Below are 13716 nucleotides of genomic sequence, written 5' to 3' on the forward strand. Positions count from 1 at the left end.
TTCTTAGCTGTTGTCCAATGGAAACTTTTTTCATCATTTAAACTGTTATGAGCCCCCCAATCTCTCTCAGTTCCCACACCATTTTCTAGGTAGTCTTCAACTCTTCTAATTCTTAGTTCTACTTTTTTCCCCCCTTGGTTCTTCTTCTTCAATGACTCTTAAACACCAGGTTCATCTTTGAACAGCTTCTCGTGTTCTCAACCTCTCTCACAGAAGAAGGGACTTCTAAATTTCGTTTTCACTCCAAACATTTTTTTTTAAGATTTTATTGATTGATTGATTTGAGAGAGAGAGAGAGCACAAGACAAGGCGGGGTCAGAGAGAGAAGCAGACTCCCCATCATCCCACTGTGCAGGGATCCCGACATAGGGCTCGATCCCGGGACTCTGGGATCATGACCTGAGCCGAAGGCAGATGTTTAACAGACTGAGCCACTCAGGCACCCTAAACAAACTTTTGAATTCGAGACCAAATTTATAATTGCCTCCTATGAATCTCTACCTGGATATCCTATAAGTACCTCAAGCTCAACATGCTCAAAACTGATCTTCCAAATCTTCTTGTGCTTTACCTCCCCTAATTGATTTCTCCGCTTGGATTAATGGCATTACTAATTATCTAGTTCCTAAACTAAAAATTCTGATGCTTCTATCTCTCTGACTTTCAAGCCATCAAGTACTTTCAAATCTGCTTTCAGAAAATATCCCTTAATACTGGACTAGGTAGGGGCACCTGGGTGGCTCAGTCGTTCAGTGTCTGCCTTCGGCTCAGGTCATGGTCCCGGGGTCCTGGGATCAAGCCCCGCATCGGGTTCCCCGCTCAGCGAGGAGCCTGCTTCTCTCTCTCCCTCTGCCTACCTCTCTCCCTATTTGTGCTCTCTATCTGTCAAATAAATAAATAAAATCTTAAAAAAAATACTGGACTAGTTATTGAACAAGATCAAATTTTATTTTTTTAATTTTTAAAGATTTTGTTCATTTATTTGGCAGAGAGAGAGAGAGCACAAGTGGGCGGGCAGCAGGCAGAGGGAGATGGAGAAGGAGAAGCAGGCTCCCCGCTGAACAGGGAGCCTGATGTGGGGTTTGATCCCAGGACCATGGGATCATGACCTGAGCTGAAGGCAGATGCATAATCAACGGAGCCACCCAGGTGCCCAAGATCAAATTTTATTTTGAAAATGGTGCTGTTTTGGGCGCCTGGATGGCTCAGTTCGTTAAGCATCTGCCTTTGGTTCAGGTCATGATCCCGGGGTCCAGGGATCGAATCTTGTGCTGGGCTCCCTGCTCATCTGGGAGCTTGCTTCTCCCTCTCCGTCTGCCCCTCCCCCTGCTTGTGTTCCCTGTCTCGCTGTCAAATAAATAAATAAAATCTTAAAAAAAAAGAACGAAAGAAAAGTGTGATGTTTACAACTGGATATCCATGAACATAAGAATGAAGTTGGACCCCTTCCTCACACTATACATAAAAATTAACTCAAAATGGTTCACAGATCCAAATGTAAACCTTTTTGACCTGGGTCAGATGAAGCTTTTTATAATATCAAAAGTACAAGTAAGGAAAGAAAAATGAGATAAATTGGACTTCATCAACATAAAACTTTTATGTTTGAAAGGATACCATCAAGAAAGTAAAAGAACCACCTATATAGTGTGAGAAAATAAAATTCATATATCTGATAAAGAACGTATCTAGAATGTATAAGAATTTACAAGTCGGGGGGCACCTGGGTGGCTTACTCGGTTGAGCGTCTGACTCTTGACCGCAGCTCATTCAGGTCTTGACTCAGGGTTGTGAGGTCAAGCCCCACATAGCTCCATGCCCAGCATGGAGCCTACTTAAAAAAAAAACTCCAAAAAACCCAAAAAACAGAATGTACAACTTGGGGCACCTGGCTGGCTCAGTCATTAGAGCATGTGACTCGTGATCTTGGGGTTGTGAGTTTGAGCCCCACATTGGGATAGAGCTCACAAAAAAAAAAAAAAAAAATTTACAACTTAACAAAAAGATAATCCAATTAAAAATGGGCAAAGGACTTGAATAGACATGTCTCCAAAGAAGATACACAAATGGCCAATAAGAAAAACCATCTTTAGTGTTTGAGGAAATGCAAATTGAACTCATACTGACATACTGAGATGCCAATTTACATGGACCAGCACAGCCATACGAAAAAAAATAACAATTGTTGTTCCAAGGGTATGGAGAAATGAGAACTTTCACAATTACTGGTGGCTATGTAGAGTGGTGTGGTGCTTTGGAAAACAGTTAAATACAGAGTTACTCTATGACCTAGCAATTTCACTCCAATGTATATTCCGAAGGGAATTGAAAACCTATGTCCACATAAAAACATGCACAAGAATGTTCATAACAGCATTATTCATTATAGTCAAAAATGGAAGAAACCTTGGGGCGCCTGGGTGGCTCAATCGTTAAGCATCTGCTTTCGGCTCAGGTCATGATCCCAGGGGGCTGGGATCAAGCCCCACATTAGTCTCCCTGCTCCGCCAGGAGCCTGCTTCTCCATCTCCCGCTCCCCCTGCTTGTGCTCCCTCTCTCGCTGTCTGTCGCCCTGTGTCAAATAAATAAATATAGTCTTTAAGAAAAAAAAAAGGAAGGTAAAAAAAAAAAAAGGAAGAAACCCAAATGTTCATTAAATGATCAATGGATAAATAAATGCACTATAATCATCACATAATTAAATATTATTTACTCATAGAAAGGGATGAAGTACATGTTACAACATGGATGAACCTTCAAACATCATGCTAAGTAAAAGAGGCCAGTCACAAAAGGTCATATATTTTATGATTCCCTTCATGAAATGTCCAGAATAGGCAAATCCACAGGGACAGAAAGTAGAGTGGCGGTTGCCAACGGCTGGGAGAGGTTAAGGAGGAATGCAGAGAGACTGCTAATGATTATGGGGCTTCTTCTGGGGTGATAAAATGTTCTAAAATTGATTAACGGTTGCAGATCCCTGTGAGTATATTAAAAACCCTTGTATTGTAACGCTTTAGGTGAAATCTATGCCCCATGCTCATAGTCATTGCCTTAATTTGCAGTGTATATTAAGTAGTCTCATTTTCTTCAATTTCCCCAGGTATAATCATAAACATCACAACAGCATAGTTGCCTTTTTAAAAAGATTTTATTTATGTATTTATTTATTTGAGAGAGAGAGCTTTGGCGGGAGGGGGGGCGAGGAGCAGAGGGAGAGGGACAAGCGGACTGAGCTGAGCGCAGAGCCCGACTCGGCCTTGAAACCATGATCCCGAGATCATGACCTGAGCCAAAATCAAGAGTCAGACACTTAACCCATTGAGCCACCCACGTGCCCCTATAGCTGCTTTTTAAAATACAAATCTGTTGGGGCACCTGGGTGGCTCACTTGTTAAGTGTCTGCCTTCGGCTCAGCTCATGATAGGGTCCTGGGAACGAGCCCCGCATCGGGCTCTGTGCTCCGCGGGAAGCCTGCCTCTCCCTCTCCTACTCCCCCTGCTTGTGTTCCCTCTCTCGCTCTCTCTCGCTCTCTCTGTGTCAAATTAAAAAAAAAAAAAAAACTTATTGCCTTTTTTACAAAGATGCTGCTGAAAGTGAATAAGGAAGCTCCTGACCCTCCCAAAGCTGAAGCCAAAAGCAAAGGTTTTAAAGGCCAAAAAAGCAGTGCTAAAAGGTGCCACACACCACGACTCCAAAGGCAGCCCAAACATCTTCAGAAGAGCATCCCCAGGAGAAACAAGCTTGACCACTATGGCATCATCAACACCCCCCAACCACTGACTCAGCCATGAAGAAAGAAGACCACAATATTCTTGCATTCACTGTGGAGTGGATGTCAAAGCCACCAAGCAGCAGACCAAATGGGCTGTGAGGAAGCTCTGTGACAGGGACACAGCCAAAGCCAATACCCTGATCAGGCCTAATGGAGAGAAGGTATATGTTCAACTGCCTCTTGACTGTGATGCTTTGGATGTTGCCAAAGAAACTGGGATCATCTAAACTGAGTCCAGCTGGCTAATTCTAAATATATTTTTTAACCATAAAAAATTCTTTTTTTTCTTAAGATTTTCATTTATTTATTTGGCAGAGAGAGACAAAGCGAGAGAGGGAACACAAGCAGGGGGAGTGGGAGAGGGAGAAGCAGGCTTCCTGCAGAGCAGGGAGCCCGACGAAGGGCTCAATCCTATGACCCTGGGATCCTGACCTCAGCAGAAGGCCGACGCTCAACGACTGAGCCATCCAGGCGCCCCTATCATAAAAAATTCTTAAAACACATATATTCCTTTATAGAAAGGAAAGAATTCTTCTCTCTCTATAGGAAGGAAGGAAGTCCCTCTCAAGATGAGCACCCCATATCTGGGCTCCCTTTAAAGTAAAATTCCTCCCATTCCTTAAGTCATCTCTATTAAACCTACTCCAGTGGGCTTTTGTCCCTCCTGCTCCATCTGAACAACTTCTGTCAAGGTCATCAACAAACTCAATCTTATCAAATCCAATGGCCAATTCTCTCTTTCCTTCCCAACCACTCAAAAACCTCTGACAAAACTAATCACTCAAATAAGTTTCTTCCCTTGACTTTTGATACATCTGTCTGTCCTGGTTTCTAGTTCCTGCCTTTTCTCACCATTTCTAAATGCTGGACTGTCTCCAGTGTCCAGTCCTTAAAACCCTTTTCTACATACACTCATGCCCTGGCTTGTCACCTCCAGACCCGTGGCTTTAAATACCATTTATATCAAATTTCAATCTCCAGTTGGGACCTGGTCTCTAAGCTATAGAATTGGATGTCTCGCCAAGGAGGGCTAATGGGAATCTGAAACCCGGGAGTGCTCCACGCTCTTGCTCACTTCTCCACTGACTTGTGCTTCCTCCAGTTTTCCTACCTCAGTCACTTAAGCTAAAAACAAAGGAACTAGGATTGAGTTCTGTATTACATTCTCACCCTCTGCCCAATTCATCAGCAAGTCCTGCCTGCCGAACTCACTGCTTTTACTACCGGTTACTACCATCTGTACTCAAGCCAACATGATCTCTACCAATAGGCCAGTAACAGATCTGTCTGCTTCTATACAGTTTATTGTCCAAACAACAGGTTTTAGTGACCTCTTAAAAACATAAATCTGACTTATTTCTCCCCTGGTCAAAACCCTTCCAGTGGCCTTTTATCATATTAAAAAAAAAAAAAAAAACAACTCAAACATCTCACCACGGTCCACTAGGCCCTAGGTGATCCGGCCCTGGGCTGCCGCCCCAATCTTATTTCCTACTCTTCTCCTTGATGCACTACCCTCCTTCCTTGCAGTTCTTATAATGGTCTTTGGGCCAAATGCGGCCTACCACCTGGTGTTTTCTTTTTGTAGTTTATTTTAACTTTTTGAGGTAATTATAGATTCACATTTGTAAGAAATAATACACAGATCCCATATATTCCTTACCCAGTTTCCCCTAATGGCAACATCTTGCATAACATAGTGCAATATCACGACCAGGGAACTGATACTGATAAATCTACTCACCCTACGGCCAGTTATCACTCTCCCGATCCCAACCAGCAGCAACCATTAGTCTGTCCTCCACCTCCATATTTTTATCATTTATTTTTTTAAAGATTTTATTTATTTATACATGAGAGACACAGAGAGAGAGAGACAGAGGCAGAGGGAGAAGCAGGCTCCCCAAGGAGCAGGGAGCCCGATGCGGGACTTGATCCCAGGACCCTGGGATCATGACCTGAGCCGAAGGCAGACGCTTAACCATCTGAGCCACCCAGCCGCCCTATATTTTTATCATTTAAAAAAATGTTCTATAAATGGGACCTATTTTAGTTTGGGCTGCTATAACAGAGTACCATAGACCGGGTACCTTAAACAACAATTTATTTCTCACTTCTGAAGGCTGCAAGTCTAAGATTAGGGTGCCAGCATGGTTGGGTTCTGGTGAAGGTCTTCTTCCTCGTTTACAGATAGTCACGCTCTCAGTGTAGCCTCACATGGCAGACAGAAAGCACACAAAGTAGCTCTCTGGCCTCTTCTTACAAAGGCACAAATCCCGTTCATGAGGGCTCCACCCTTATAACCTAATAGCCTCTCATAGGCCCCACCTCCAAGTGCCATCACACTGGGGAATAGATTTCAACATAATGAATCTGGGGGGGGGGATACAAACATTCAGTCCACAACAAGATCATATCATATATAACCTTTTAAAATTGCCTCTTTTCACTCACTATAATTCTCTTGAGATCCATCCAAGTTGTTGTATGTAGCAATAGTCTATTCCTTTTTTTTTTTTTTTAAGTAATCTCTATGCACCCAACATGGGGCTCGAACTCACAATCCCGAGATCAAGAGTTTCATGCTCTATCAACGGAGCCAGCCAGGTACCCCTTTTGCTCATTCTTTAAAAAACGGCTGAGGCTTTTTAAATAACAGTTTTATTGACATAAAACTCACATATTATACAATTCACCATCAAAGTGTACAATTCAGTGGTTTCTAGTATATTTAGAGTTGTTTTTGCCTTCATAGGTTTGTATATTCTAGACGTTTCATATAAATGGAATTATACAATATGTGGACTTTTGTCACTGGCTTCATAAACTCAGTACGTTTTCAAGGTTCATCCATATTATAGCATGTATCAGCACTCTGTTTCCTTTTATTATTTAATAATATTCCATTGTACGGCTATACCACATTTTATTTAACCAATCATCAATTGATGGACATTTGGGTTGTTTCCACTATCGTGAATAATGCTACTATGAACACTCAAGTTTAAGTTTTTGTGTAAACATACATTTTCAGTTCTCTTGGGTATATAGCTAGGAGCGGCACTGCTGGGTCATATGGTGATTCTATGTTTAATGTTTTGAGGAACTGCTAGCCTATTTTCCAAAGCAGCAATACCATTTTATATTCCTACCAGCAATGTATAAAGGGTTTCAATTTCTTCATCGTTGCCAACACTTTTCAGTGTCTGTATTTTCAATTATAGACAACTGGTAAGCGTGAAATAATATCTCACTGTGGATGTGATTTGCGTTTCCCTAAGGGCTAGTGATATTGAGCATCTTTTCATGTGCTTATTAGTTCTTTATCTTCTGAGAAATGTCCACACAGATCATTGGCCATTTTTTAATTGCATTATCTGTCTTTTTATTATTGAATTGTAATTAGTTTTTGTATATTGTAGATACAAGTCCCTTTACCGTACACATGATTTGCAAATATTATCTCCCATTCTCAGGGTTGTCTTTTCACTTTCTTGATGGTGTCCTTTGAGGCACAAGTGTTTAACCTTGATTATATCCAATATATCTATTTTTTCATTTGTTATTCATGATTTTGCTACCTTATCTAAGAAACCGTAGCCTAAGGAAAGATCACAAAGGTTTACATATATGTTTTCTTCTAAAAATTTTATGGTTTTAGGGGTGCCTGGGTGGCTCAGTCCATGGAGCGGCCAACTCTTGATTTCAGCTCAGGTCCAGGTGTCACTCTTGATCTCAGGGTCCAGGGATCTGCGCCCAGCGGGTAATCTGCTTAAGGACTCCCCCCCTCCCTCTCCCTCTGCTCCTTGCTCACCTCTCTCTCAAATAAATAAATAAATCTTTTAAAAAAAAGTTTTATGGTTTCAGAACTTACATTTAGGTGCATGATCCATTTTGAGTTAATTTTTGTAAATGGTGTGAGGTAAGGGTCTAACTTCACTCTTTGGCACATGGCTATCCAGTTGTCCCTGCACCATTTGTTGAAAAGGCTATTCTTTCCTCACTGAATGCTCCTGGCATCCTTGTTGAAATTTGAACAGAGGCATATGGGAGTTTCTTTCAGGACTCTCAATTCTATTTTATTCAGTTATGTCTAATGTTATGCTAATACCACCCTGTTTTGACTATAGTTACTGTTGAGTTTTGAGAGGGCTTTTCAATACGTGCTTTGCAAATATTTTCTCCGTAGCCTGTCTCTTTACCATCTTCACTGGGTGTTTTGCAGAACAGAAGCTTTTAATTTTGGTCAGGCCGAAATTATCTTTTTTTTTTTTATGCTTTATGCTGTTGATGTCAAGCCTCTTCCTGTGTTTATAAATAAAGTTTCATTATAACACACCCATGCTCATTTGTTTACATAATGTCTGTGGCTGCTTTAACATATGACAGCAGAGTTGAATAGTTGTTAACAGAGACAAAAGGCCTACAAAGCCTAAAATACTACCTGGCTCCTTACAGAAAACTTTGTGGACTCCTTGCTCTAATCTGCTAAGCCTTTCTACCCTAGCACCTTTACATCTACTCTTCCCTCTATCGGAAACACTTTCTTCAGATCTTCTCATGGCTGGCTCTTTATTGTCACTCAGGTTCCTGCTCAAATTCATGTTGCACAGGCCTTCTTTGACCACGTTATTTATGCAACCCTACCTTCCCATCCCAACATGTATGCCTTTACCTTGCTTTATTTTTCTTAATAGAATGTATCACTTCCTTTGCCAGAATATAAGCTACTTGAGGTGAGTCCTTGGCACCAACAGTACCTACCATAGGTACTATTTGAAATATTTGAATGAATAACCGAATCACAGAGAACTACCCATTTTTAAGAAAAACAATCCTGTTACTCCATAAATTATTTCATTAGGGGAGCAATACTTGAATAAAAGAACTCTGTATCTGATTCCCAACATAATTTGTATAAGTGATGTTTGTGTGTCATTTTACCTCTGTGGTATTCCCTAACATAGCAAGCTAAGGAGTTACAGAGCGCTAGAGGGCAAGGATCTTTGGATGTCTTTAGATTTAGTTTTCTTTTTCTTTTTTTTAAGATCTTATTTATTTATTTCTCAGAGAGAGAGAGAACATGAGCAGGGGGAGCAGCAGAGGGAGAAGCAGGCTCCCCGCTGAGCAGGGAGCCCAATGCTGGGCTCGATCTCAAGACCCTGGGATCATGACCTGAGCCTAAGGCAGAAGCTCACCAGACTGAGCCACCCAGGTGCCCCTAGATTTAATTTTCTAACTCTATATTCCTTCCTGATCTCCTCCTGAACCTAAACTACAATCTAACAGGTGATTACTAATGTAGGTTATCTTTTTCACACTGTGATTGCTTTCTCCCCATTGTTTTTGAATTCTGAACCTCTTGATCTGTCTACTACAACGACCATGCAAAACAAAAGAAAGAGGGCTTTGGTATAAAAACATTGATCACAGGCCAGCTCCAGCATGCTCTAGCTGTGTGACCTTGAAACTTTATCTCAAGATCCTAAACCTTGAATTCAGTCTGCCTCACAAATCAATGTATGTAAATAACTGGAAGTTCCCAATTATTTAATATTTTCTATATGCCTAGCTTCTGGCATAAAGCTCCTAAAACCCTTGCGATTTTCTAAGGGATAAGAACACTAGGAGCATCTCTCGTTCTATTATTTGTCTTTGACCCCGTCCCTGACACAGAGATCCTAAGACCCTTATAAATTCCTAAGTGATGAGAGCGCTAGGAGCATCTTTTGTTCTAATCAGGTGACTCACTACATTAATGAGAGGACTCCTGGATGGGGGCTGGTCACCAGAAAGACCAAGCCATGGTTAGAAGCTTGGCGATTCAACCCCACGTCCTCACCCTCCAGAGCAGGGAGAGGGGCAAGAAATTGATCATACCTACGTGAGGAAGCTCCATAAAATCCCAATAGTAGGGCTTTCAGAGAGCTTTCAGGCTGGTGAACACATGCATCCTGGGAGGGTGACTCACCCCAAGTCCAGGAGGATAGAAGTTCCTGCACTTGGAAGCCCCCAGACTTACCCTACGTATCTCTTATCTGACTGTTCATCTGCACCCTTTATCGTAGTCTTTAATAAGCTGGTAAATATAACTAAGTGTTCCTGAGTTCTGTGAGCCACTCCAGCAAAGTAGTCAAACCGAAAGGAGGGGTTGTTGGAATCCCCGATCTAGGGCCAGCTGGTCAGAAGTATGGGTATAACCGGGGCTTGCAACTGGTATCTGAAGTGTGTGAGTGTGTTGGCGGGAGGGTCAGTCTAGTAGGACTGAGCCCCTAACCTATGGAATCTGATACTATCTCCAGGTAGATAGTGTCCTAACTGAATAAAATTATAGGACATGTAAGTGGTGTTACAGAAGATTGCTTGGTGTGAGGAAAAACCTCGACACATTTGGTGACTAGAACTGAAGTGTTTTGTGTGAGTGGGAAACAAGACCCAAAGGAAAGAATCACAGTAGGGAAGAACTGGATTTTTCCCTACATAGCCAAATACTCGGCCAAGTGTTTAGAATATATGATCTAATTTAATTGTTACAATAATAGGCAAAGAGACACGTCATGCAAAAAGCTAATTATTCTGTGGCTAATAGATATGAAATAGGACAAAATTTCTTAGCCATTTGTATCTGGCTATGTCAAAATGACCTTGTCAAAAGTAACGACAGCAACAACCATCTTAAACCTTTACTTATCCTTAATTACTACCAAGATTCAGGAGACTTTGTATTATTGGGATGTTTCATAGATATGGACTTCTTTTAAAATAAAAAGAACAATGATATATTGGTATCTTAACAACGATAGGTCGGCATAATTAGAAGCTCACAACTAACAGAGGTAGGCAATTCTGTGATTTTTGAAATGGAAAACAAAGTACAGGGTCTAATCTAACTTTTAAATAAATATACAGCAGGGGGGACTAGATAGGGGTCTGGGATGGCAGGGGCACGGTGGCTTTGTGTTTCATATCTTGCTCTTATACTGCTTCCTCTAACATCTTTCCAAAATAGTCTTAACAATTGTCATGTAAATGTATCATCTTTTAAAATGTACTGACTTTTAAATTTTTCCAAAATGTTCATTTTTGGAAAATATGCTAAGGAAGAGCAATTGCTCCCCCAGCTTTTCTTCCCTTAGTATGACCATTAAACAGTTCAGGAAAAAAATCGGGCAGTCTGAGACGCCAGCCATTCAAGATACCAATGATTTCCCAGAAACAACTTTATTTAAAGTTTTTCTGGATGTGATCACATGTGGTAAACCACTGACTTCAGGCAATATGTGATTTTAGCCACCTAATGATGGCTACCCTACCCCATCTCATTCCAAAGGGTTAATGCCTTTTGGGAGATTCTTATCACAATGCTTCTAAGGTAATAGGGACTCAGTTACACTCTAGAGTCTGCTCTATAAGAAGACTTCTTCCTATTGTGAATTCATATATTACTCTGTATTACTCTTCACAGGTCCTACAGAGCCATGCTTCTTTTCGAGGATGTTCCCCCAAGACCAGTTATGTATAATTTTACCAAGACCTGTTTGCAATTACAATGCTGAACACGGCTATTTTATCATTCTTATTACTCTTGATGATATGAAAGCACAAAACACCCTAAGGGGCAAATACTAGTTAATTGTGAAAAGACAACGTGAGAATGTACCAAGTCCACTGGCTGCAATAGTCTCTCCCACCACCACTTATGTATGTCATACATGATCAAGATAACAAAAGATTAGGAAGATGACAGGTATCATGATTATTAACACAACCATGACAAAACAGTTTGATACCAATCTGACATAAATTCTTAATACTCACAACCTGTTCGTTGCGCTCCATCTCTCTGCTATACTAAGAATTGACTCTCCCTCCAACTCCTCTTCAAGGTACTGCTTTCTGTAAATTTTAATTGGCTAGTTATTTATTCGCTCTATCTACTTAAACTCTTCAAGACCTTAAGTATGACTTAGCCCACCCAGTGGGCACACTAATAAATACTTGTGGAAGAATGTGAAACCTTCACAGAATTCTAATGATGTCTTAGATTAACTCAATCCTGGGGTCGTCAACAAAGCTCTTTCCACTTGTTCAGTAGCCAGTGGGAAGAATTTTATCAAGTTAAGGGTTCTGGGGAGAGAAAAGGGACAGAGCTGGATATGGTGAAAATGGAACCCCTATATTTTGAGTCATTCCTCTGTCATCAACTAGTGGTTTCCCCATTAGTAAAATAAGCAGGGGTTAGGTAATCTTGCTGTTACAAAATTCTGGGACTTAATGTGGCTTATTTTGCCATATAAAATTTAAAATATTGGAAATAAGCCACCTTTGGCCTAAAGTGCTTCAGTGAGCTGTAGTGGAGTCCGAAATCATGATTCTGCTTAACCAGTTATCAAGTCCTGAATCTGTTCCCTCCTCTCCTGAAGTGGATGCACGGTTGTGGGGATCAGCTGAGATGTTGTATGTTGAAGCACCAGTGTTATTTCCTGAGTTTATCAGGAGGAGGCAGAGAATTAGAACAGACCATTCCTCTGACTATTGCACAGACTCTGTTACTCCTCCTTTCCATTTCTCTCTTCAAACTTCTCACCCCAGTCTCATCTCCCTCCTTTCCTGTCTGCAACTCCTTGTCTTCTACGTCATCCTCATTTAGGAGATGGGGGGAGGGGACAAATCGAGAAACAAACAAAAACAGTCCATAACTCTTTAAACTCGAGTAAATAATTTTGTTAAAAAGGGAGATGCTACTTGGTTATTTATGAAATTAATTCAGATAAGTTCTTCTTGAAAACAAGTGGAAATTCTCAATTTAGTCTATGTATTGAACTGGGACAAAATTAATAACAGTATTTTGCCAAGGACACCAGGCCTTACTCCCCTTCTCTGACACTTCAGGAATAAAGCATTAAATGAATGGATGATCCATAACTTTCTAAGAAAATTCTAGTTTTCATCTTGCAAAAACCTACAAAACTAATCTCATCTGCTTAACAGTTAACCCGTGCTAGACATCCTTCAAGTTCCCTCCGCCTGTACCATTCTTCATGGCTTCCTCACTTCTTTCAGGTCTCTGGTCAAGACACTTCCTGGGAAAGGACTTCTCAGACCCACCCCATCCCTCTCGCCCACCCCCACCCCCGATTTAATATACCATTCCTTCTCCCTCGCCCACCTTAATACACCAGTCGCCTCCCCATCTCTTACTGTGTATTCTCTTCATAAGATTTATCACCGTTTGGCATTTTATTATCTATTCGTTTGTTTTCCTTGTCTGTCTCTTCGCTAGAGTATAAGCTCCGGGAGGGCAGGGCCACTGTCTGGTACGCAGTGGGATCCCCAGCATTTAGAGCAGGGACTGAGGCACAATAGGTGCTCGGGAAATAACCAATATTGTCTCCAGTACTCAGAGGCGACGTGCCGGTTTCTCCAGAGCCGCAGGACCCGCTCTCCCTCAGCCCAGCCCAACTCTGGGTCTCCACCCACCTGGACCCGATCCCAGCTCGCGGGCTGGTCCTCCCACCTGCCGGCCACTGGGACAGCTCAGCGTGTCCACCACCCGGACCCGGCAACTGCAGTTGGGCCCTGCGGCTCCGCTCAACCGTCCGTCTCCGGGGCCCCCCACGCTTCTCCGCTGTCCCAGGTCGCCGCGCTCGGGAGTGGCAATAACGGCGCCACTGCCTTCCGCGGGGCTCGCTCCGCAGCCGTTAGGGCCCCGCGCTGCGGCCAAATGCCAAGGATTCTTTTGGAACGGATCCGCTGATGTGGTCGTAAAACGTGACTCGTTTATCCGGCTCCCTCCGGAAGGGAGACGCGCGCTACCCCCGACCACGGCGACCCCAGCCCCACTTCTCACCCACACACCAGACTGACCCCCGCGGGCGGCCGCCGCACGACCCCTCCGGCGTCTTCGGACGCAGGCGGCTGGGAACCCTTTACGGGGAAAC

General features: G+C 42.3%; 1 protein-coding gene across 5 annotated transcripts in view; it reads right to left on the bottom strand.

Moving 5' to 3' along the window:
• Positions 1–13429, bottom strand: part of LOC113922270 (solute carrier family 2, facilitated glucose transporter member 3-like) — a 67834-nt gene extending 54405 nt beyond the window's left edge. For 2 of the 5 annotated variants that reach the window (XM_035721933.1, XM_035721931.1), the window contains exons 1-2: positions 13293–13429; positions 11594–11671 (exon numbers count right to left, since the gene is read on the bottom strand). In XM_035721933.1, coding sequence (XP_035577826.1) covers positions 11594–11614 — 21 coding nt within the window. In that variant the 5' untranslated portion in view covers positions 11615–11671; positions 13293–13429. Of the gene's footprint in view, positions 1–11593; positions 11672–12976 lie in introns of all 5 variants that reach the window. The other 3 variants (XM_035721932.1, XM_035721930.1, XM_035721935.1) reach the window with 2 other exon arrangements.
• Between the last annotated feature and the right edge of the window lie 287 nt (positions 13430–13716).

The sequence above is a fragment of the Zalophus californianus genome, chromosome 9 (assembly GCF_009762305.2).
Source record: "Zalophus californianus isolate mZalCal1 chromosome 9, mZalCal1.pri.v2, whole genome shotgun sequence".
NCBI lineage: Eukaryota > Metazoa > Chordata > Mammalia > Carnivora > Otariidae > Zalophus > Zalophus californianus.